This window comes from Schistocerca piceifrons, chromosome 4 (genome assembly GCF_021461385.2).
Source record: "Schistocerca piceifrons isolate TAMUIC-IGC-003096 chromosome 4, iqSchPice1.1, whole genome shotgun sequence".
Taxonomy (NCBI): Eukaryota; Metazoa; Arthropoda; class Insecta; order Orthoptera; family Acrididae; genus Schistocerca; species Schistocerca piceifrons.
The window spans coordinates 105,603,345-105,627,907 of record NC_060141.1 but is presented as its reverse complement, the minus strand read 5'-3'; the positions used below and the strand labels follow the sequence as shown (position 1 = coordinate 105,627,907).

The window sequence follows — 24,563 nt, the reverse complement described above, 5'->3', positions numbered from 1 at the left end:
GCCGACGCGCAGGCGGCGCCCAGCCCCGACAAGAGCGCCGCGCTGCCCGCCGCCGCCGCCATCGCCGCCAAGGGCGACCCCGCCGCCGCCGTCGTGGCCGCCGCGCTGGGCGGCCCGGGCTACGACGGCGACGACAAGAACCCCGACGTCATCCCACAGCCGGCGGCAGGTACCTACGAAGCTGTCTCAGCCTAATTTCAGCATTCTTGTTCTGCAGATGATATATGTTGTTGTTGTTGTGGTCTTCAGTCCTGAGACTGGTTTGATGCAGCTCTCCATACTACTCTATCCTGTGCAAGCTGCTTCATCTCTCAGTACGCACTGCAGCCTACATCCTTCTCAATCTGCTTAGTGTATTCATCTCTTGGTCTGCCTCTACGATTTTTACCCTCCACGCTGCCCTCCAGTACTAAATTGGTGATCCCTTGATGCCTCAGAACATGTCCTACCAACCGATCCCTTCCTCTAGTCGAGTTGTGCCACAAACTCCTCTTCTCCCCAATTGTATTCAATACCGCCTCATTAGTTATGTGATCTAACCATCTAATCTTCAGCATTCTTCTGTAGCACCACATTTCGAAAGCTTCTATTTTCTTCTTGTCTAAACTATTTATCGTCCATGTTTCTCTTCCATAGATGGCTACACTCCATACAAATACTTTCAGAAACGACTTCCTGACACTTAAATCTATACTCGATGTTAACAAATTTCTCTTCTTCAGAAACGCTTTCCTTGCCATTGCCAGTCTACATTGTATATCCTCTCTACTCCGACCATTATCAGTTATTTTGCTCCCGAAATAGCAAAACTCCTTTACTACTTTAAGTGTCTCATTTCCTAATCTAATTCCCTCAGCATCACCCGACTTAATTTGAGTATATTCCATTATCCTTGTTTTCCTTTTGTTTATGTTCACCTTATACCCTCGTTTTAACACACTGTCCACTCCGTTCAACTGCTCTTCCAACTCCTTTGCTGTCTCTGACAAAATTACAAAGTCATCGGCAAACCTCAAAGTTTTTATTTCTTCTCCATGGATTTTAACACCTACTCCGAACTTTTCCTTTGTTTCCTTTACTGCTTGCCCAAAATACAGATTGAATAGCATCGGGGAGAGGCTACAACCCTGTCTCACTCCCTTTCCAACCACTGCTTCCCTTTCATGCCCCTCGAGTCTTATAACTGCTATCTGGTTTCTGTACAAATTGTAAATAGCCATTCGCTCCCTGTATTTTACCCCTACCACCTTCATAACTTGAAAGAGAGTATTCCAGTCAACATTGTCAAAAGGTTTCTCGAAGTCTACAAATGCTAGAAACGTAGGTTTGCCTTTCCTTAATCTTTCTTCTAAGATAAGTCGTAGGGTCAGTGTTGCCTCACGTATTCCAACATTTCTACGGAATCCAAACTGATCTTCCCTGAGGTCGGATTGTACCAGTTTTTCATTCGTCGGTAAAGAATTCGCGTTAGTATTTTGCAGCTGTGACTTATATATATGTAACTTTTTTTTTCAAGTGGTCAGTGAGGTGAAAGGAACATTACCACTATTCCACTTTTTAATTCTTTCTTTCTTCCTTTCTTTTACTTGTGCCTTTTCCCACACTGACGCGGGGTCGTTATGGTTAATCGGAATTGACAAGGTTAATTTAAGGGGTGGCAGAATGCCCTTCCTGCCGCCACCTCGTACCCCCCGGGACGGAATTATTGTGTCCCAACTGTCTGCGTCGCGTGTAATCCATGGAATAGTGCGAATTTCTTCAGATGTCTGCGAGCCGTGTAACTGAGGCGGAACGTGGGGACCAGCCCGGTATTCACCTAGGGGGATGTGGAAAACCGCCTAAAAACCACATCCAGGCCTCTGTCGCTAAACCGCCGGGCAGACTCGATCCGTTGCCGGCGCACCTACCCGAGGCCATTAAGCAGCGCATTAGCGCTCTCAACTAACCTGGCGGGTCACTATTCCAGTTTTTAATATCAAGTAATATGGAAGAACACATTTTGTTTGACTGCTGAGGATGACTTATCTCTTCATGCTCCACTGCTTCCTAGCTGCTGAAGATGTGCAATACCGTGACGTCCGGGTTTTGCTTAAGTGCTATTGACGTGTTTACACGTCCCGTTCCACTGACCTTGCAACTGCTGTGGACGACTTTCTTGCGTGTATCGGTCAATAAAAATTTGCAGAAACCTTCGTTTCGGCTTCTTGAACCGTTTATGAAATAGGAAAATTTTTATGATCATATGATTCTCAAGGCACAGGGACTGAACTGGGCACGCTGCAAGTGACTACGGGATATAACAACCAACAACTCTACAACAAAGTATAATATCACTCTGCTCTCAATTTTAAGGATAATTTCTATGTATTGTCTACATTTCATACACAGCAATGTAAGAGTTAAAATCGACTGTACACAAAGTTTAAGCACTGGTACAATGGTTTACTTGATTTGGTAGAGCACAGTGGTATAATGAATGGCGTAACAAAATAAGGTATTTTATCGACCAAAGATATCAATCATATGTGCAAAATTAAGATGTTTTCACCAAATAGTTTTTATAAAATCGGATAGTAAGCATTTCATAGCAGCCGGAGCACCATGTCTCAGATCTGGTAGCAGCAATATTCAAGCAGCACAGTGGCAACAATGCCGCATTTAACACTCTAATGCAGATAGCGTGTCTTTAGCAGTGAAACCGAGCGAAGTGGAGCAGTTATTGGTACACTGGTCTCGCATTCGGGAGGACGACGGCTCAATTCCCCGTCCGACCATCCTGATTTACGTTTTCCGTTATTTCCCTAAATCACTTCAGGAAAATGCCGGGATGGTTCCTTTGAAAGGGCACGGTCGACTGCCTTCCTCATCCTTCCCTAATCCAATTGGACGATGACCCCACTGTTTGGTCTCTTCCCCCAAATCAAACAGCCAACCAATATAGCAGTGAAAGTGTTAACTAATAGAAACTGGACTGTACTTAGGTGTCGATATCCTAACTATGGTCCATCCCACATTTATTATGGTGGTTATAGTTATGGTTCTTATGTCCATTTACTTGAGTAGTATACCAAAGAAAAACTTTGAAAGTTTTAATTTATAAATTTGTGAAATTTAAATATCAACACATAAGTAGAAACGCACAATGATTCATTTTCCTCCTAGACCTTCTGGTTGTTTTAGAGAATGTTATTCACTATTATGTTGATAATTATTACTTTGTTGTTGTTGTGGTCTTCAGTCCTGAGACTGGTTTGATGCAGCTCTCCATGCTACCCTATCCTGTGCAAGTTTCTTCATCTCCCAGTACCTACTGCAACCCACATCCTTCTGAATCTGCTTAGTGTATTCATCTCTTGGTCTCCCTCTACGATTTTTACCCTCCACGCTGCCCTCCAATGCTAAATTTTTTATCCTTTGATGCCTCAGAACATGTCCTACTAACCGGTCCCTTCTTCTCGTCAAGTTGTGACACAAACTCCTCATCTCCCCAATTCTATTCAATACCTCCTCATTAGATATGTGATCTACCCATCTAATCTTCAGCATTGTTCTGTAGCCATATTATTACTTTAGAACTGTCCAATCACAAATACATGAAACATATTTTTTCTGGTCTTATGTTTTTCGCCTTTTTTTTACCTTCAGTGGACTGGAATACATACATGTTTTTGTTTAAACTACTTTGCTTACATTTAGGACTTTGTGTATTGAGCTTATAAACAGTTCTGACACTCTCATTCTTCTTCTTCTTGCTGATCTGTGAAATTTCATTTTCACAGCAATAGGAAACGAATATCTGTTCACTTGATGTTAAGCTCTGGACGGTATTATATGCCGTAGAATCTTACCAGCAACTTTTGAACTTGTGTTTATCATATCAGTAAACTGTCCTTGTGTATATGTGTATGTGTCACAGTATGCTTAGGTGATTAAGCAAAACCTTTTTCTTTTTCCTCTGTGTTCCTCTCTCTCTCTCTTTCTCTGTGTGTGTGTGTGTTTGTGTGTGTTTTAACTTGGTTCTACGTATTCTTTTAACATGGTTCAGTGTATAAAGGTCCTTTTCTTATTTATCTTCTATTTCATTTATTTTGCAAAATTCAGGAGAGTGATTGTGCTGATATGTGTCTAATAGTTTATCACATTCTTTATGTGCTGTGTCTGATTAATGGTAATTCCCTTTTGTTGGGCAACTATCTGCAGTTTGAATTTTGCAAATTACATCAGATTCTTTGTAAATATAAAGATCCCTTTCTTTATGCCTTATCCACGGCTTCCTACTTCTTGGCATACGACTCACTTCTGCCCCAGTTTTGCAAACTTTAATCACCCTATACCACCCTGACTTCCACTTCATACTTCACAATGCAAAATTTCTGCTTCACCTTTCTCAAGTATTTTCCTTAAACTTAAGTGCTTTGCATGCGAGGCATACATGTGACATTGTCTCCAAGCTATTCTCTTGTAATGTTGGTTGTTGATTTTTTACTGTACTATAATCTGCACTTCGTATTAGAAAGACCTACTTCAAGTTAGGTTATGTGGACCCTAAACCATCAGTCTAAACTAATTTAACATGAACACTCTGTAGATGGAAATTTAGGACCATAGTTACGTGTTCACATTTATTTGTTAATTATCTTATAACGCAGATTTATTAAAAACACTTGCGTCACGTCGTTGCTAAATAATGAGAAATAAAAACGCTGTTAATACTTCTATTAATTTTTTTTTCTGTTTATGGTCACACTTAAAAGTTTGCAAGAAAGTCAAGATCACGTTCACTCGTCATCACTGTCAAGAGAGTTCAACAGCAACTGACACTTTACAGATATGCTGTTGGCAGTTTCATAGAGTTCAGCACCTATCGGATTTGATAGTACACCACAAAAGAAAAGCAGACAACATTTGTACAGCTCTACACAATATAATAATTAGAGTCTGGTAGTATGAACCACAGTTAACTGCCTGGAGCATAGTTATGGGAAGATACAGTATTTCAGAAGCACATGTTTTGTATTTTCCTTTTATTTAAAAAAATTCTTTTCTCCATCGATCACAATTGGAAACATCCTCTTGATTTTCAACATCCTTAGCAAACGCTACATCACCTTGTCTACTCCTCATGGTACAGTAATCTTTTGTCAAAAGAGACGAAGCAAGGTTCGTGTATCGCAATGTCTGTGCAAGGTGACGTTGTGTTATCTGTGTAAACTTGTCACTTACACGCCGTCACGCACGAACGATCCACTGGAAAAATGCTGTGTTCGCCCGAATCCTTCTAGTGTTACTTTCACGTTCTTTTCGTTCATAGCCGGATTTACTCTAGGCCAGGTACGCCGGAGCATATGAACCCCAGAAGAAAGGGAACGATGAGAATACGCGGTCACCGGTTGTGGATTCAGTAAACATCGTTAAAACATTTCACAAGGAAAAATCGAAAGAGAAAAATATCAGCAGGCATTTCCAGAACTTCCCAATTACAAGTGTTGTCTTTGGAATAAAGTGTAATAACTACGAGATTCTGAGGAACGCAAAAGGATGATATTTTGACCGACGTTTGACAGAATATCAGGAACGACTCGAGAGAACCCCGATGAGGATGCACCACAAGTCTGCAGCTGTCGACAACGGATCGCCGAGTAGGAACACAAAAGATATCTACGAGGATACGCAGATAAACGTCGAATGAGTCATCGGGAGAGAGGGAACGTGAGATGTTCCGAAAGCAGAGACGGTCACTTACAAAAGTACCGAAGCGAATACATCACTGAATCCATGTCACTGCGCGGAATAACTTGCAGAGCAACAGTGAACTTTAACTGGTCGACCGAATCTTTGTGTGTGGCAGCGGCTGCAACAATTCTGCCTCGAGGCAGCCGTGCAGTTCCAAGCGCTCTGGCGGACTTTCAAGAGTCGCCAGGCCGGGATACCGTAGACGGCTGCATCAAAAAGGCATCATCTATAGTGTCTGATGAATGGTAAATAATAAGATTCTTGATAAGGTGGAAGGCAAGCGAGGAATCAGCAGCACTGTGGATACCATAGCACCTTGTTCAGCGTTGAGTTCAGTGCGAGGGCGATTGTCTTTGCTGGTCGCAAGTGCTGTACAGTTCAGTTCCGCATCGATTTCTGTACAAGTTGGCACTGCACTTGTTATGAAATGTCATGATTTCTCGTCTTAGCTATTATCCTGGTGAAAAGTAATCTATTCACCACAATGAGCTACGTGAAGAGGCTAAGTGGTGCACAAAATAGGAAACAATCTGTTGAAAACAGGCGGACGCCATTCAAACTAAAAGACAGAGTGTTGTTCTAACGAGGAGAACACGGCAGGTGTCATAAATCGGCTTCCCAGGTACTACGCTCACTGGAAGAGGAGTCAAAATAAACGAACACGTGCGACCGCTTATCCGGGATACACGACCGTTTCTCAGAAAGCAACGAAGCTTTCCAGCTATTGTATATGCCTTTGAGAGGGAGAAACTGCTTCAGTCACAGTGGTGGAGCTGTGGCTAGCTCCGTGGCCTTACACTTTTGGACACCGTGTTCGAAACCCGATTATTGGTTTTTTTATTTCTGTTTTTTCGCTTATCTATCCATGTATGTAGAAGATTGTAAGAAGAAGTTTTCGAGTGTATGTTGAAACAACGTTGTCATTCGTCTGCTAATAGTACGTCTGGTGACTGAATTTAAAAAAAAGTAACAACTGAATAAATCTGATGTTATTCCTAGCCAGCCATATGTAACAAGCCGGGGACGTACTTTTATTTATTTTTCACTTGAGCATAGCTGCACTAAATTCTGACCATTCCTTTCTCACAATGTATTTTTCCGGTTTCTCGAGTTTTATTTTGATGAAAAACAGTTACACTCAAGAGCCAAAGAAACTGGTACACCAGCCTAATGTCGTGTAGAGCCACCGCAAGTGCGCAGAAGTGCCTCAACACGATTTGGCATGGACTCGACTAATGTTTGACGTAGTGCTCGAGGGAACTGACACCATGAATCCTGCACGGCTGTCCATAAATCCGTAACACTATGAGGGAGCCGGCCGAAGTGGCCGTGCGGTTAAAGGCGCTGCAGTCTGGAACCGCAAGACTGCTACGGTCGCAGGTTCGAATCCTGCCTCGGGCATGGATGTTTGTGATGTCCTTAGGTTAGTTCGGTTTAACTAGTTCTAAGTTCTAGGGGACTAATGACCTCAGCAGTTGAGTTCCATAGTGCTCAGAGCCATTTGAACCACTATGAGGGAGTTTAGACCTTTTCTGAACAGCACGTTGCAACGCATCCCAGATATGCTCATGCCGGGGAGTTTTTTGGCCAGCGGAAATGTTGAAACTCAGAACAGTGTTCCTGGAGCCACTCTCTACCAATTCTGGACGTTTGAAGTGTCGCATTGTCCCGTTGGAACTGCCTAAGTCCGTCGGAATGCACAATGGACACGAATGGACGCAGATGATCAGACAGGGTGCTTACGCATGTGTCATCTGTCACACTAGTATTTAGACGTATCAGGGGTTCTATATCACTCCAACTGCACACATTCCACACCGCTACAGAGCCTCCACCAGCTCTAACAGTCCATAGGTGGCATAGATTCATGATGACGTCTCCATACCCTTACACGTCCACCCGCTCGATACAATCTGAAACGTGACTCGTCGGCTCACGCGTTTCCAGTCATCAACAGTCCAGTGTCGGTGTTGATGGGCCGAGGCGAGGCCCTACACGAGTGGGCCTTCTGCTCCGAAAGCTCATATCGATTATCTTTCTTTGAATGGTTCGCACCCTGACAGCTGTCGAATGCCCAGCATTGATATCTGCAGCAATTTGCGGAAGGGTTGCTTTTATGTCACGCTGAACGATTCTCTTCAGTCGTCGTTGATCCTATTCCTGTAGGATCTTTTTCCGACCGCAGCGGTGTAGGAGATTTGATGTATTACCGAATTCCTGATATTCGCGGTACACTCGTGAAATGGTCGTACGGAAAAATCCTCCCTTCATCGCTACCTCGGGGATGCTGTGTCCCATCCGATTTTTTATTGCATAAATCGTTAGCTTAACTATCCAAGAATACGCGTCAAAATTTCAAATTGTAGTTCGCATTCGTTTAGATTTTATGAGCATGGAACCGAGTGCACATCGGTACCGGCTCGAGCGCAGATAGGGCGGAGCAGTACATCAGGAGAGATGTTTAGATGGCCACACACCAAATGCGAATGAAAGCTTTAATTACACTATTTGCCCATTAGCTTCTAAACACTTGCACTCCAGACTAAAAGTCGCTGAATTGGCGCCGCATGTAGCAGCTGGCATATTCAGTTAAGGAAATTCATTCCTTGTGATGATCATGAACGAGGCAGGAATTGTAGCAGGCACGCAAAGCTTCCATTATGCCGAACAAATGGATAACCAGCGCGTGAGCCGGCGGAATCGACGTAGTTCATTGGAATCGAAGGAAGTTCGGGAAATTCGGAAAGCACTGCTGCAAGCGCAAAACGAAGGCTCTGAGGAAGAAGAAAGATTACTATATGGTGCTGGAATCGCAGATTAATCGATAAGCATTTTAATTATTGTTAACTTCCTCGAATTTCTAGCTTCCGAGAATTTATTTTTCAAATGCGCTTATCTCGAAATGATTTTTACATTATTGTTAACTTCCTCGATTTTCTAGCTTCCGAGAATTTATTTTTCAAACGTGCTTATCTCGAAATGACTTACTTCACATTTGCGTTCAGTCTAGCTCAAAAAGCATAGAACCGATCATTATGAAAACTGGTGGTACGATTCTTTACAAAATTACAAATTATATTAACCAACTTCTAAGATGATATGATTTTAAGGTTATTTTTCTTTGCATAATTAGAGAAAAAATCATGAAATTCGAAGTAAATTGTTCCAACGTCTGCGAAATTTTTAAATTTCGTTATTTGCACCTGCACTGAGGTTCATATCCTTAGAAAATATGTTATTAATGTAAAATCGAAACCTTTTTTAATTCAGATGAAAATCGGAATGCCTACACTGCACGGAATTGGACAACTATACTCACAATCTTCAGCGGACATCACAGCGTAACTGTTTTTTTTTGGATGAAATTACTCAAAAAATTTACAAAAACTGTTCGAAGTATGAATGAAATGATGTCAAAATTTGATTGAATTCTATCTGTTTCCTCCCACCCAATAAGAATCCCAAAAGAAACAGTGTCAAACAGCCTCCTGATGTGGACTTCCCTCTTAAACCACGATAACCTGCCATTGTAGCAGCAGTAATCGATCTAACAACTGCGCAAGACATTTGTTGTCTTATATAGGCGGTGCCAACCGTAACGCCGTATTCTGCCTGTTTGCATATCTCTGTATGCATCCTTACACCAGTTTCTTTAGCGCTTCAGTGTACTTGGATCTGGTTAGCTGTATAATTCGTATGTTTGAGAGTGAACAAGTTATTTGAATCTGATTTCAGCGAAATTCCTGTGGTGCATTTTGCTTTGTAATCAATTACAACCGCCAGTAACCGGAAAATTGATCCGTTGTGCACGGTTTGCAGCGAAAGTATCGCCACGTTTGATATCTTCAGCATTGTTAACAACGTTTCTCTCCCGAGTGTGATTCACACTAAGAAACGTCGCAGTCGCAAACCTGCCTTAGTGCGATGCTCTTTGTTCTTCGAATTTCTGTGTTCCGAATTTTTCTACGATCGCTATAATCCAAGGTAGTAAAATTCGGAATATAGTATAATAATTAACTACTGATGTAAGAATGAAATACTAGAATATGAGAATTTAAAAAGTTTGTAACCACTGAAAATACCATACACTCGTATATTTTATTATAAATATATAACAAATACTGTGAAACCGAATTGTAGTTTTACAATTAATATAACGCCCTTGTGTTCCCTTACTTGATACTGCGCACATTACTAGATAAATGAAACAATAAAACCTGCCGTGTCCCGACCACACGATGCAAAACCTAGAAGTCGTGACACTAGCCCGTGTGCCCGGTTCGGGCTGCGTACATCGATCGCTAAGAGACAACTAAATTACGTCTAAAACTTTGAAGGTTGTTTTCTCAGAAACAGTCGAGTATCAACATACTGGAAGAACTTAAAACGCTAAGGACATCACTAGCAGAATGAAATAAAAAATTCTAATCCATAGTTATTTCAAGAATTGTACATACTTCAAGAAATTTGATATAGCACTCAGACCGCACCGTTAGCAAGAGCTCATCATGTTAGCTACAGACCCACTCGCTGGAAGACAATCTCGGTGTCAGGAAAGATATTCCCTCACCTTTTCTCATATATGCAAAAATTATTCTGAAATTTGTCCACAATGTTAAAAGTAGAGTTGACAAATTGACTCATAAATTCAAAAAAAGTTGTAGTAACATGCACGAAATGGAAAGGTCACGTAACTGCTAGACAAAGATTATTTAAAATATGTCTTTTTCAAAGGACATCATTTACCTCGTTCACTGCAGAAATAATTTTCTTTTCATTTTTGCAATTTCCGTCTTTGGGCCGTTTTCATGTGATACTCCAAAAGACATCGCTTCAGCACATGTCAGACTTTAACGTCTACAGTCAACGGCAAAAATGATTTCCTGTGAAATACTCTACATGACTGTGAATCCTGACCATCATGAGTTAAGGTGCGTCACTCTTCCGCACGTGGGATAAGAAAAATTACGAGAGCTATTCGGAAAGTAAAGTCCGATCGGTCGCCAAATGGAAACGACTGTGAAGTTTAAAAATGTTTTATTTGAAAAAAAAAAAAAAATAGCTAGACCTTCCACCTGTATCTCTGTAAAATCGCCTCACAGACATTTGTCAGTGTTGTGCCAACTTTCCAATGCCCTTGTCATAGAAGCCAGCGGCCTATGCTTTCTGACAGATCTCTGTGCTCGTCTACAGCTCGTTGTCTGCGCCAAAATATTGTCTTCATAGCCAGTGGTTCATGTGAACAGAAACGCAACTCAGTGGGAGCCATTTACGAATGTTTTGTTGGCCAACACTTCCCATCGAAAACGTTGCAGGAGCATTTTCATTCAAAAAATGTTCAAATGTGTGTGACATCTTATGGGACTTAACTGCTAAGGTCATCAGTCCCTAAGATTACACACTACTTAACCTAAATCATCCTAAGGACAAACACACATACACACCCATGCCCGAGGGAGGACTCGAACCTCCGCCGGAACCTGCCGCACAGTCCATGACTGCAGCGCCTTAGACCGCTAATCCCGCGCGGCGCATTTTCATTGTCCCTGCAGAGTGCGGGAGAAGACTGTCATGAAGAAGGAAACGCATGACATGTTATGTGGGCTGAATAACTTCAAGCGATATCTCTCACCATACCCTCACACTTGGTGGGAGCCACTTTTTTCTTGGCATCTTTACGTACTCACTGTGCGCTCAAAACTGAAAAGAGCGACGTGATGGAATCGACTGGCATACGAGAGACATAGCCCAACACGTCTGAGCAAAGTTTCATCGGATTTTCACTGTCGTTCCCATTTCGCGGTCGATCGGACTTTACTTTCCGAATGGCCCTCGTACTTTACATTAATAATTATTGATTAGTCAGAAGGGTAGACTGATCAGACATTTTACAATAAAATATTTGTAGATGAAAGACGCGCATATACCCGCACCGTAATAATTTTCCACTCAAATATACTCCATGGATAAAGTTAAAATGCTTGCTACTTGCTGAAGAGTACTAGAGAAGCCGTTTCGAGAGAAGATAACAGAGAGATACTCTATTTGATTCGTTCTCAGTTTTGTGCACCTACTTTCGCAGGAGTGGCGTGGTTCGCATCGAAGTTAATCAAAGACAGAATTATCTTTTTTTTCCATTTAACTGAATTGTCTTTCCAGTATCGCTTCTGGAAAGTCCGCATGGTTACAAGGCAGTGACTTCATTAAATCATGTGGTAATCAACGAATTTGTGTTTCAGTTGCTTCTGCGAGAAATACCATCTGGAATATCTGTTCCAGCAAAGCGAGCGACGCAAGCTATAGGGAGTAAGACCATTCTGTTATCTATTCTGTAACAAACGGAAAACACATTTGAAGAAAGTTTACTGTAACGATTCGTTTATTAATGAGATCACTATTCCCAGAAAAACGCTATTTTTGAATTATTTTGTGTGACATACACTACTTCAGGACATTCTGTACGATAAAATTGAAAAAAAAAAGATATAAAGTACACGGGCGGGATCTGAGCCCATGCCGCCACCGTGGTAACCGTGAATCTTAGCCGCTGCTCTACGCTCACTCTGTGGAAACACGACTACCTTTGCCGGTATAGAAAGTTTGCACGGACCTCAACATCGACTTTCTCGGAAATGAGGAGCCATCACATGAAAACCTAGCATTAAGGTACTTATGACAGGTCTCTCTTCGACCCATCAAAATCTGTGATTAATAGGTCTCATGGTATCCTTGTCAGTTGCTACAGGAGACGAAGCCGTGTTATGCCGCATCAGAATAGTAAGATCACAAATATATAAAACATGTACCGTATTTTTTGTCTCTTAAAAGTATTATCAAAAAGGGAAAAAGGAAGTACCTTACTTTTTTGTCTGTTACAAGTATTATTAAATCTCTGAAAGTCAGTATTGCTGCAGTATTTCCCTGATCACGTACTAACTCGGTTGATGACTTCTTTCTGTTTTATCGCAACAGTAAATATTGATTTTTATTTTATTTATTTAGTCGTATGGTGATTTTATACAATATACAGTTGATATAAGACAAATGATTTTATACAGTATACATCTGATGTAAGACAAGATTAAAACTATAAGTCCGTGTTTTTCAACCAGTTAATTAAGCTGGATGTGAGAGTGGTCAAGTCATCGGGAATTCCAGGGTATGAATGAAGTGGACAGCGTTGGACTAAATGCTCAATTGTCTGCTCTTCTTGATCACATTCACACATTGGTGAACTGATGCAGCCCCATTTGTACCTGAAGTAGCTACAACAACCATGTCCAGTTCTTAACCTGTTGAGGCGGCACCAAAGTTTCCTCGGTGGGTCAAAATCTTTTGGCTTCTTTGTGGGATCAAAGAGATGGGCTCTTGTTCCCATTGTTTTTGTTGACCATTCATGCTTCCAGCTTTCATTTAGATCAAACCCATGAGCGATGAGTTGTCCTGCAGTAACACTTGCTGGTTTTCTTGATCGCAATCGTTGCTGTGACGGATGACACAATTCCTGGTGCAGTGGTAGAGAAGGTGATGCAGAGATTTTCTTGGTCTCCCTCAGTAGAGCTTGTTTCCGCCTTAAGTGAGGTGGAGGGATGTGACTCAGAACAGGTAAGCAGCGGCATGGTGTTTATTTGATGGAACCAATAATGCAGCGCATTGTGTCATTAAGTTTTGTGTCTGCCTTCTTCAGATGTACACTTTCCAACCTGACAGGTGCACAGTACTCAACAGCAGAGGACACAAGACTGATGCCAGTTAAACGGAGACTGTCAGCAGAGGTTCCCCAGGTGGTACCACTGAGCTTATGCAGTATGTTGTTCCTTGCAGCAACTTTATGAGGAAGCTTGGTGATGTGCTCTGTGTAGCTTAGGGTTCTATCTAGAGTGATTCCGAGATACTTTTGTAAAGGATGGTACCCTAACGTTTGTCCATTGAGCAGAACTCTTGGTTTGTAGTTCGCAGCACGATTCACTAGATGGAAACAAGACTTCAGTTTCTGATGTGCTTTGGGATCAATCTCCAATTCTTAAAGAAAGTTGACATCTTCTCCAGATCCTCCGTAAGAATTCGCTCACCATCTTCGAAATTACTGCTCTGTGCTACCAGTGCGACGTCATCAGCGTAGATGAATTTAGTTGATATTGTGGTTGGTAAATCATTGATGTATAAATTGAATAGTGATGGGGCTAAAACAGATCCCTGTGGTAGTCCATTATTTAGTTTCCGTTTGTGGCTTTTAGAGCTGCCTAGAAACACTTCAAATTGCCTTTCACTAAGCATGCTGGATATTAGATCCACAATTTCTCGACTTGGTACAACTGGCATTTGCTTGTAGATCAGTCCCTGTCGCCCGACAGTGCCATACGCGGCTGTCAGGTCGATGAAGACAGCTGTTGATTTCAGATGGCCTTGGAAACCTGCTTCAATGTGGGTAGTTAGGGCCAGAACTTGATCGGTGCAGCTGCGTCCTTGTCTGAGGCCAGCTTGTTCAGGAGGGGTAGCAGCCTCGATGAACGGTGCTATTCTGGTTAGGAGGACTCGTTCCAAAAGTTTCAATGTACAACTGAGCAGTGCTACAGGCATTGATTAATTTGATTTGATGACACTACTCTCTGACAACAGAACGGTTAACTGAATTTCATGTACTGTGCCTCTCCGCTGGTAGGTTTTGCAGTCAGTACTATTTTTCAGTGGAACACGACGAGCACGCTGACTTCCTAGCATCCTGTCACCAAAACATATCAACGATTGAAGGCTCCTCGACGGGGGTGATGTCGCCGAGCCGCGGTCGGCTACAGAAGCAGCCACAGAGGGCCGTCACGGGGCCGGGACCAGGAGGGGGCGGGCCCTACGGTAGCTACTGTACCCTGCGCAACGGCCTGCCGCTCCGGGAGCTGGCCCCGGTCAGCCCGCCGATGATGCACGTGAGTATTCCCTCCATGAATTACGCCCTTATTCCAGTTATCTTGTTGTTGTTGTTGTTGTTGTTGTGGTCTTCAGTCCTGAGACTGGTTTGATGCAGCTCTCCATGCTACTCTATCCTGTGCAAGCTTCTGCATCTCCCAGTACCTACTGCAGCCTACATCCTTGGAAATGGAAATGAGCGTTTGGCGTCATTGGCCGAGAGGCTCCTTGCGGGACAGGTAAGGCCGCCTTGGTACAGGACTTATTACATTCGACACCCCATTGGGCGACCTGCGAACCTTATGGAGATGAAATGATAAGGAATCCAGCACAAAACCCAGTCCCTGAGAGGAGAAAATCCCCGACCCAGCCGGGAATCGAACCCGGGACCGTAGTACGGCAATCCGTCACGCTGACCATTCTGCTATCTGGGCGGACGTCATGTTGTATGGAACCTGTAGAGTCAAAACTCCCGGAAGGAGTGTCCCACTAGTAACTGTGCCGAGTGTGGCGACGCACGTCGCCGCTCCATGCGGCGTATGTCACGAGTTTAGACAAGATACCTGGTTAGTGTGAGTTACAGATAGAAGGCAGCACCACTCACGTAAACCGACTTTGAACACGTGATAATAAGTCCCAACACGTCGGTTATAACACATAAGATTTTAGCGAAGAATTCCTGTTTATGAGGCAACATTGTCTTTTGTAGGTCTTCAGTATCGCAGATGCAATGTCTCCAGACGCTTTCGCGTTTTTGTCGTAAATATATACTCTTTTCTATTTATTTTGGTTTTGTTTTTGTTATTGCTCGCGTAATAACGCATATACCAAAAGAGCCGCGAAATACCTTTTAGTAATGCTGTGGCTAGAATTTCTTTATAATCATTAATTTTCAACAAAACAGAATATATTGGGTTCTTATTGTTCTGTATCTGGCTTTCTATTAAAGGAACATTTTTGGTTACTGCAACTCACTATAAAAGAATCAACATATCTTCCCTACTTTATAGTTATTGAAAATGAAAATTACTTTGTTATGAAATACTGATGTTACAGTTCGCAAAGATTGTTCAACATTTTGCAGTGGATTTTTGTTAAGCGTAAAACACCAATAATTACCACGACTAGCACAAGAACATGAGACTATTGTCGGAGAAAAATACGTTTTCACTATAAGGTTTGCCTGACCAGAACTAGGCACAACAAAATTCCTATTATGTTACGAAGGTAAATTATCTCTTTTGTACTGTTAGCAATATATTATCAGCAGCCCGCGTCAACCTGCAAAACACATCATAAAATCTGCTGCTCTGCTCTGCAAGTCCGGAAGCTGAAAGAGATGATTTTATTTCACTATTACCTTCCCGCTTCTTTGCGGTATGATCGATTTCATTTAATACAGTTTGAATGCGCCGCAGCAGCGGCTTGTTCGTTCGTAGCGCAGCTCTGCACCACGGATAATATTTAAATAACGGAAAATGTCTTAAAAGGATGGGATAATAATTTAAGCAAGCTACTACAAATAATAATGCAAGGTTTCATTAAATAACTCTATTCAAAACATTCAAATATGTTAACTTATCTACAATACACACCTTTTTTTTAAAAATGAGTACGTAATGGCGTACATCGATTAACCATGACAAAAGAAGACTACGTTAGCATGTACAACTGCGACACAGGCTATCTTACTCCCGTAACTCCAAGAGGAAGACAAAGAAATTACTGTTCGTTCTGTATTATTTATACTAGGGATATATTTCATCTCTGTGTATGATATTTATCGTCTGTGCGGTTTCAGTACTCGCCGACACAGATATTATCTAAAATAAATAATAATAATAAAAAAATACATAATTCCATACAATAACAGAATACGATGCAAAATATTTTCTCTTTACTACAAAATATGTCTTTTGCTAAGGGACGTTACAACGCATAGGATGACCACAGGTGTTTGACGAATTGGTTTCACATCGGGCCCAGTGGACTAGAGCATTGATTGGTGCGCTGTGAACACCGATTTCAATACAGGGTGAAGGGACACCTTCCTGCCAGCATAACGCTGAGACAAATGAATCACATAGGCTTCAGCAGCGTATTATCGGATCACTTTGATGATATCTCGATATTGAGCTCAACGTCTAAAAACGATTTATTTTTATTTAGCGTATGGCATCTGCAGAGTAAAATTGCACACATACTATTAACTAATAAAATAAACGAATTACAAATTTATTATTAAATGATTGATTGCAAACAACAATATGCGAAAGATTAGGGAGACAGCCACCGCAGCTATTACAAGTCCACATCTCAGCAGGTAACCCACTGAACAGAACGTAGAGTAGCATTCATGATATCCCTCCATTCTGCTTCAAACCTACTCGCAGGACATTCGAAGATCGGGTGAGGGATTGTTTGATCGTCTGCACCACAGTCGCATTGTGTGTCATCAGTGGGTTTGCTTTTGTGGAGAATGGCCTTACACCTGCCGCGGTTAGTCCTCACACGATTAAGTCTGCACCAAGTTATTCTGAGTATTTGCATTCCTTCCACCGGTATCGAAGGATCAAAATCAGTAATGAGAGGATGTTGATTATTCAGCGATCGGTATTGCCTCCATTCCCTTGCTGTGTCGTACGAAGTGTAGACGACCTCCAAAACGGTGTACCCGGGGCAACGGTCCGTGACGACGGAACGGCAAACAATCTACACACTAGGCGACCGAACTAGAATGAATTTCTCTCACGGTCAAAAAAATCTACAGAGAAAAATGAAAAAAAAAGACTAAAAACGATCAACGACATCGACATTGGACAATGGGGACTGTGACGGCGTGTACTACGACCAGAAGAATCCCGGTTTCACATCTATCGAGTTGACGGCCAAACGAGAGTTTGGCGTACAGTCTATGGAGCTATGAGTACCGTGTGTGAACAATGCTCCTTCCAGGCAGGAGACGGCTCAATCAAGGTCTGGGCTATGATTACATGAACGCAACTAGACCCAACAGACCAACTGCAGATGTACGTTTTGTGGACCACCTGCATATTACTATAGAACAATATGACATTCACAGCCTTTCCATTCGACGCAAGTGGCTACATGAACACCGCAGAGAGTTCAGGACCGCCGGCCCCGCAGATCATCCGATCTTAAGCCAGTTCCGTCTTTATAAGCTGTTTCGTGAAGCTTTTTATCGTCGATCCAATCTCTCCGGCAACTTTATGACCACGGCTGAGCCCTGAGGTTATCCGATCGAGCACTTAATAGGTGGACTCCGTACGCATGTAGCCTGCGTGAACTCACCATCAAGCACAGAAGAACAACTGTAGGTTCTGCTGCATGACGTGTGGATCATCATCTGTCTAGAACGTTTCCAAAATGTTGTCGAGTCAATGTTACTTCAGTTTTCAGCACTGGCAAAGGAGTGACTCGCTAGTAACATCAGATCTAATGACATCTCATGACGTCTTCTTTACACTTTTGACAAAATTAGCTGCAAACTTTTTATTTCGTGTTGATTACGTAAGTTTACGACAAGTTTCTTTCAGCGTATGTATCGTTATCAAGTGTTCCTGTTGACATTATACATAAACAAAATGTCAGAAACATTTGATGAAGACACGTATTTAATCTACTTCTATCTGATATTACTGTGACATCTAATTTTATACAATGAGGTGACAAAAGTAATGGGATACCTCCTAATACCGTATCGGACCTCCTTTTGCCCGGTGTAGTGCACCAACTCAATGTGGCATGGACTCAACAAGTTGGTGGGCGTCCCCTGCAGAAATATTCAGCCATGCTGGCTCTTTAGCCGTCCATAATTGCGAATGAGTTGCCAGTGCTGGAATTTGTGAACGAACTGACCTCTCGATTATGTCCCACAAATATTCAATGGGATTCATGTAGGGCGATCAGCGCAGTCAAATCATTCGCTCGAATCACCCGAAATGTTCATCAGACCAAACGCGAATTGCTGCAGACCTTTTACATCGTACATTGTCATGCATAAGAATTCCATTATTATTTGGGAACATGAAGCCCGTGAATTGCTGCATATGGTCTCCAGGTAGCCGAACGTAACAATTTCCAGTCTATGATCGGTCCAGTTGAACAGAAGACCCAGTTCACTCCATGTAAAAACACAGCCCACACCACTGCGGACCTACCAAGCACAGTGCTTTTTTAACAGTTTGGATCCATGGTTCCGTGCGGTCTGCGCCACACTCGAAGCCTGACTCGAAGACCAGGGAACACATTGTTCCCATCGTCTAGCATCCAACCGCTACGGTCACAAGCCTAGGAGAGGCGTTGCAGGCGGTGTCGTGCTGTAATCAAAGGCACTCGCGTCGAGATACTTTCGTCACGTGTCCCACATTGACTTCTGCAGTTATTTTACACATTGTTAACTGTCTGATAGCGCTCACAACTCTATGCAAACACTGCTGCTCTCGGTCGTAAGCGAAATCGTCGGCCACAGCATTATCCGTGGTGAGAGGCAATACTAAAAATTTGGCATTCACGACACAATCTTAACACTGTGGATCTCATAATACTGAATTCCCTGACTATTTCCAAAGTGCAGTGTCCCAAGCAGACGCTCCAACAACGATTCCGCGTTCAAAGTCTCTTAATTCACTTCTTGGGGCCATAATCACGTAGCAAAGCTTTGCACGTGAATCACCTGAGTGCAAATGACAGCTCCCTCCCTTTATATTTTCTGTACGTAACACTAGCGCCATCTGTGTACGTGCATATCGCTATGACATGACATAAAACGTCGTGAACGTAAGGTCTTTTTTATATTGTGTTGTCAACGTACTATTTACTTTCTATGGAACAATATAATGAAATTTTGTGTTGCTTTTTGACACTTATAAAATGACAGATCTTTCTAATGATGCTTTATGTTTACAAGTAAAATATATCTTAGGTACTCAGATGCCTTTTGTCAGAGACATTGTGTATCACGTAGATGAGTGACGTTAATGTGCCATCCTCCACACCTGCCGGCCGTGTTGGCCAAGCGGTTAAAGGCGCTACAGTCTGGAACCGCGCGGCCGCTGCGGTCGCAGGTTCGAATCCTGCCTCGGGCATGGATGTGTGTGATGTCCTTAGGTTAGTTAGGTTTAAGTAGTTCTAAGTTCTAGGGGACTGATGACCTTAGAAGTTAAGTCCCATAGTGCTCAGAGCCATTTGAACCATTTGAACCATCCTCCACACCTACAAATCCCTCATCTGTCCTATCCTCTGTTATGCCAGCGTTGCCTGGATCTCCGCCCCCACCCGCTTTTGCAAGGCCCTCCAAATCCTTGAACGCCATGTGCTCCGCCTTGCCTTCCGTATCCGCCTTCCTTCCTGCACTCGGCTCCTGTATGAACTGATCCCCTTCCCCCACCTCCTCCTGTTCCTCCAACATCTCCGCATCCTTTACATTGTCCGCAGGCTTGATCCCCCCCACCCTCTGGTTTCCTCCTTCCTCTCCACCTCATGCCCATTGCCGCGCCTCTATCGCTGTATCCCTCCCTCTCTCCACCTCCACACCCTCCATCTCCTTCATCAGGGCAATTTCCAACACCTCCCCCTCCCGGATGACGAACTTCGCCGTGACGTCTACCCTTCCTTCCAACTATAACCTGGCCTTGTTCCAACCCCCCTCCACAGGGCCCCCTTTTTTCCTCTTCCCTCCTTCTCCCCAAGCGGATTTTCCTCCTTCTCCCCCCCTCCCCTGAGACCCTGCACCCCATACTTGCCTCGTTCCTTCCCACATCACTCCCTACCTGGCCCTCTTCAGCGCACCCCCTGCTCATCTCCCCTATCTCTTCCCCTCCCTCCCTTCTTCCAGTCTCCCTCATCTTTTTGCGCCTGGCAGATCCTCTGTTTTGATCATCGTCAGTGTGCCACATCAGTGTTGTGTTTAGTGCTGTTTCTCCTGTGCGTCAAGAGGTGTGATTTTAATTGTGTACTGTCTTGAGGTTCGCCGTCAGTGTTTGTTATGTGCTACACCATCCGTCGATACCTTTTATGCTCCAGTCATACTGTGCCTTGTGTTCTTTTAATTGTCGCAGTGTGTGGCTTTTTGTGTGTGCTGCTTTTAAACAGTTATCACAGTATTTTATCTCCATTTTACGGTCACCCTGATTTTTTTTGTCTTACATGATGTTCCTCCTTTTTTATATCTATGTTCACCATATTCTCTCCTGTGTTATTTTTAAATGTCTTCTCTTGTTTGTTCTATGTCTTTCGGCTGAAGAGCAGCGCATATGCTGCTGCCAGCCCGCCCCGATGGGGAATTGAAATACAATAAAGAATAAAAAATTATGTTAATGTGGCCCTCCGAGTCCTTTTGTATACTCCTCCTCTGCCTTTCCCCACTCCCTGTCGCGTCTGCCGGCCGGAGTGGCCTTGCGGTTCTAGGCGCTGCAGTCTGGAACCGAGCGACCGCTAAGGTCGCAGGTTCGAACACTGCTCGGGCATGGATGTGTGTGATGTCCTTAGGTTAGTTAGGTTTAAGTAATTCTAAGTTCTAGGTGACTGATGACCTCAGAAGTTAAGTCGCATAGCGCTCAGAGCCATTTGAACCATTTGAACCTGTCGCGTCTGCCCAGCACCCGCCCCCCTCCTATGGTTCCTCATCCTTCGTCAGCTCCTTTCCACCCTCGCCCCACTTCGTTTTTTCCTCTCCTTCCCCCCCTTTCCTTTCCCCTCATCTGTCCAGGTTCCTGCCAGCTGTACTTGGCTGTGGTATATCGAATTTGTGCCAATTTCCTAGTGCAGTGTTCACGTGAATGTTCAGTGTTGTTCGTCTTTCCAAAGTGTTGCGAACAGAAACCATGCTGTCGCTGGGTGTAAACTTTATATCTCTTGCGAACAGAAACCAGACTTTCGCCGTGATTTCTTTTTATTTCTAATTTTCTGTCTATTCTTTTACCTGTCTGCTACATATGTATTTTATTAGCATCATGAACCCTCTGTTCTATGTGTTAAGTTCCCCGATTTTCCGCCATTTTACCATTTAAGTCACCAATTTTATCGCCTGCTTTTATTATTTATTATCTTCATCTTTTTAAAAGAAATTCCGTAGGCTGAAGAGCGGCGTAGTACGGTGCTGCCAGCTCGTCCCCTTCGGGAGGAATCGAAACTCAATAAAGCCCAAAGAAAGATACTGTTAATGTTGTCCATTATTTTCTGTTTATCGTCTTGCTTTTATCCCATTTCTTATTCTATTACGTCAATGAAGTTATATAGATAATTTTTATGTTTAAGATGTCATTCGGGTATCTGTTTGTGCGTGCATAAAGTTTCCAGTTCTTCCAAAATGTTCATGGTTCGACCTTCGGAATTCTACGTAGAATTTTCATAACTTTATCGCTTACGTTCGCTCCATGACTGCTGATTTTTAGGTGTAGGTAAAAACTTAATTGTTTGCCTTCATAATCTCTCGTCTTTTATTGAAATTCAAGAAATAAACAATTTGCAGCAAATTTTGTCCGTTGTATAAAGGGGATGTCATATTATGACGTTGCCCAGCGAAGAACACTTTCTATGACTTTTGGCCACTCAGTCTATTTTTTTGGTAGCTTTCTTTCTTTTTCTGGCAGGGAAATGCTAATACCTAGGCTTATTTCTGTTCCTCGCAGTCTGGAGTCGAGCAAGACCTGCACACGTCAGCACAGACGACGGGCGCGTCGCTAGAGCACGTGGGCACGCCGGTCGGCGTGATGGCGCACATGTCTTCTGCGACGCTGCCTCGCCACTGGCAGTCGCCGGGGGCGGTGCCGGCGCCGGCGTCGTCGGTGGTAGCGACGCCTGCCGGCTACCCCGTGCCTCCGCGGCGCCACCTCTACTCCAGCCCCGTCCACCTGCTGACGTCAGAGCAGCTCACTGCGGCAGGGCCGGTGGCCAACAAGCGCGAGAGCACCGTCTGACCGGAGGCCGAGCTCTGAGGCCCGGGCCCGGGGGACCCGGGGGCGGACCGGGGGCGGCGTCGCTCCCGCGCCGGCGCCACCTCCAGCAGGAGGCTGCGACCCGCCAACCCGCGCTCGCCACGCCAGCTCCCCGCCGACCTGGACCCCGACATCGCCGACGTTGCTCTCTGATTTCGCTGTGCCGCAAGTGTATCCTCAGGGACGATGTAGCTCTGCAGTGAATACATAGCTCTGCAATACCTGAAACAGTGGACTAAATAGTTATACCGTTCCGCTAAGTCTGAACTGAGAACCAGCAGGTATCGTAAATTCGAATTACGGACTACAGCCGACGCGTCCCAGGATAACAGTGAAGCGACGTCTATAGCACTGGACATAAAACTTCAGGGAAAGACATCGCCAATTTGGGTAAAAGAAACTATGTTAATATGAGAACAGAAATTCGTAAATACAATGATACCGTGTATATAACAGCAGGTACAGTGAGGTTTGCAACACTCAGAAATCGTGTCTATAAAGTGTCCCATTTTTCATGAATACATACATGTGACCATGCTGCAGTTCCCAAACATGTCTTCGTTACTGCGAAGACCCGCCGTTCATGCCCGAACATGAGTAAGGCCCTACCACCGGCAAAGAAAAAACGGCGAGTAGCTACGGCAGGAGGAGATGCGAGCTCTAGTGGTGAGTAAGTTAATCACGTGGCGCCTGAGACATCTGCGAAGTCGCAAGTGGGCAGAGCCGATTAAAGGCGGCCCCAGCACTTGCGTCGTCTCCAGTAACAACTGCCAACTCGACGCAGTTATTCACCTTCCCTTTCTCGCACTACAGCCGAGTGAGAACCACGCGGACCAACCACAGGGATTGCTGTCATCGACATTCCACACTCCATAAATAATACTTGCTTCCGAGCTTGCCGGCCGACAGGGTCCAACAATATACACATGGAAAGACAGCTCATTACCTGAAGCAGTTGTCTGGATACCTAGCTTTTCGAGTCTCACCGAACAGCTGAGTGCTGGTACCTTAAGTCAAGAGGACATGCAGCCCACGGCATTAACCTAATTCTGCGTAACGTATCTGGCGGGATATTCAGCATCATTGCGACATGCACACCTGCACTCCTATAGAACGCGAGCCGCACAGCTTGTGGAGTGTTGCTGCTGTCAGGTATTTTACTGATCTGTTTTATTCCACACTGTATGATGAGGACAGTCTCGAAATTTTAGAAGTGAAGTCTCGTAGTCAGTCGCCATTCTGTCACAACGTGGACGGAAGGATCCTTCAGCTTGTGCTCAGACTGACCTCATGTTTGCAGGAATTTATGATTTTTGAGGCTACAAATATGCAAAAACCTATTTTCCATCTTTATTTTCTTGTAACGTAACCATTAAGAAAATTCTTGCGAATTTAAATTGAAACAAAATGAATTATCAGGAACTTTTACCCCTATTTTCTCGACATTAGGGTCCATAATATGAGTTCCACAACATTTCATTGCAGTTCTGCAGCACTGAATAGACGCACGTCGATGGTATGAAGCGCGGTATCATTTACTTGTGATGGTATCGCACTGATCCTAGGAATCTGCAGATTTTGTTGAGATGCATTAAACTCTATCGTTATCAGCGTAGTCAAATCATACGCTAGAATTGTCCGGAATGTTCTTCAAACCAAACGCTTAACTTTTTGATAAATTCATGAGATATTTACGATGAACTATATCGACGCGATGCTGTTATATTCTGAATGGTGTTATGTGCCCTCACTTTGACGATTTGTTAGTTACGAGTCATCAAGAGTAAAAATATCGATTTTTCACTCACGGGCTTTGTTGCAGCTAGCTCTCAGATTTTGCATATTTGTAATCCTTACAGCAATATCCTGTGCAGGAACAAGAGCTTTCTTGGAATGGCGATTGCAACTTGTGTAAAATTCTTTAATCGGAGGAAAACGCGCTACCTACAGTAAAGGAAACCAATACAATAT

General features: G+C 43.5%; 2 protein-coding genes across 2 annotated transcripts in view; both read left to right on the top strand.

The window, feature by feature from the left end:
* Positions 1-3,925, top strand: part of LOC124795635 (nephrin-like) — a 910,890-nt gene extending 906,965 nt beyond the window's left edge. The window contains exon 13 of the mRNA XM_047259707.1: positions 3,917-3,925. Coding sequence (XP_047115663.1) covers positions 3,917-3,925 — 9 coding nt within the window. The remainder of the gene's footprint in view (positions 1-3,916) is intronic.
* Positions 78-22,610, top strand: LOC124795016. The gene is made up of 3 exons (XM_047258780.1): positions 78-169; positions 14,422-14,654; positions 22,287-22,610. Exons 2-3 carry the CDS (start codon positions 14,502-14,504, stop codon positions 22,572-22,574), a joined length of 441 nt encoding a protein of 146 aa, XP_047114736.1. The 5' UTR covers positions 78-169; positions 14,422-14,501; the 3' UTR covers positions 22,575-22,610.
* The last annotated feature ends 1,953 nt before the right edge of the window (positions 22,611-24,563 follow it).

Coding starts and splice junctions, on each gene's coding strand:
- LOC124795016 (XM_047258780.1), top strand. CDS start 14,502: ATGTCGCCGAGCCGCGGTCGGCTACAGAAGCAGCCACAGAGGGCCGTC. Junction 14,655..22,286: donor TCAGCCCGCCGATGATGCAC/GTGAGTATTCCC, acceptor TGTTCCTCGCAG/TCTGGAGTCGAGCAAGACCT.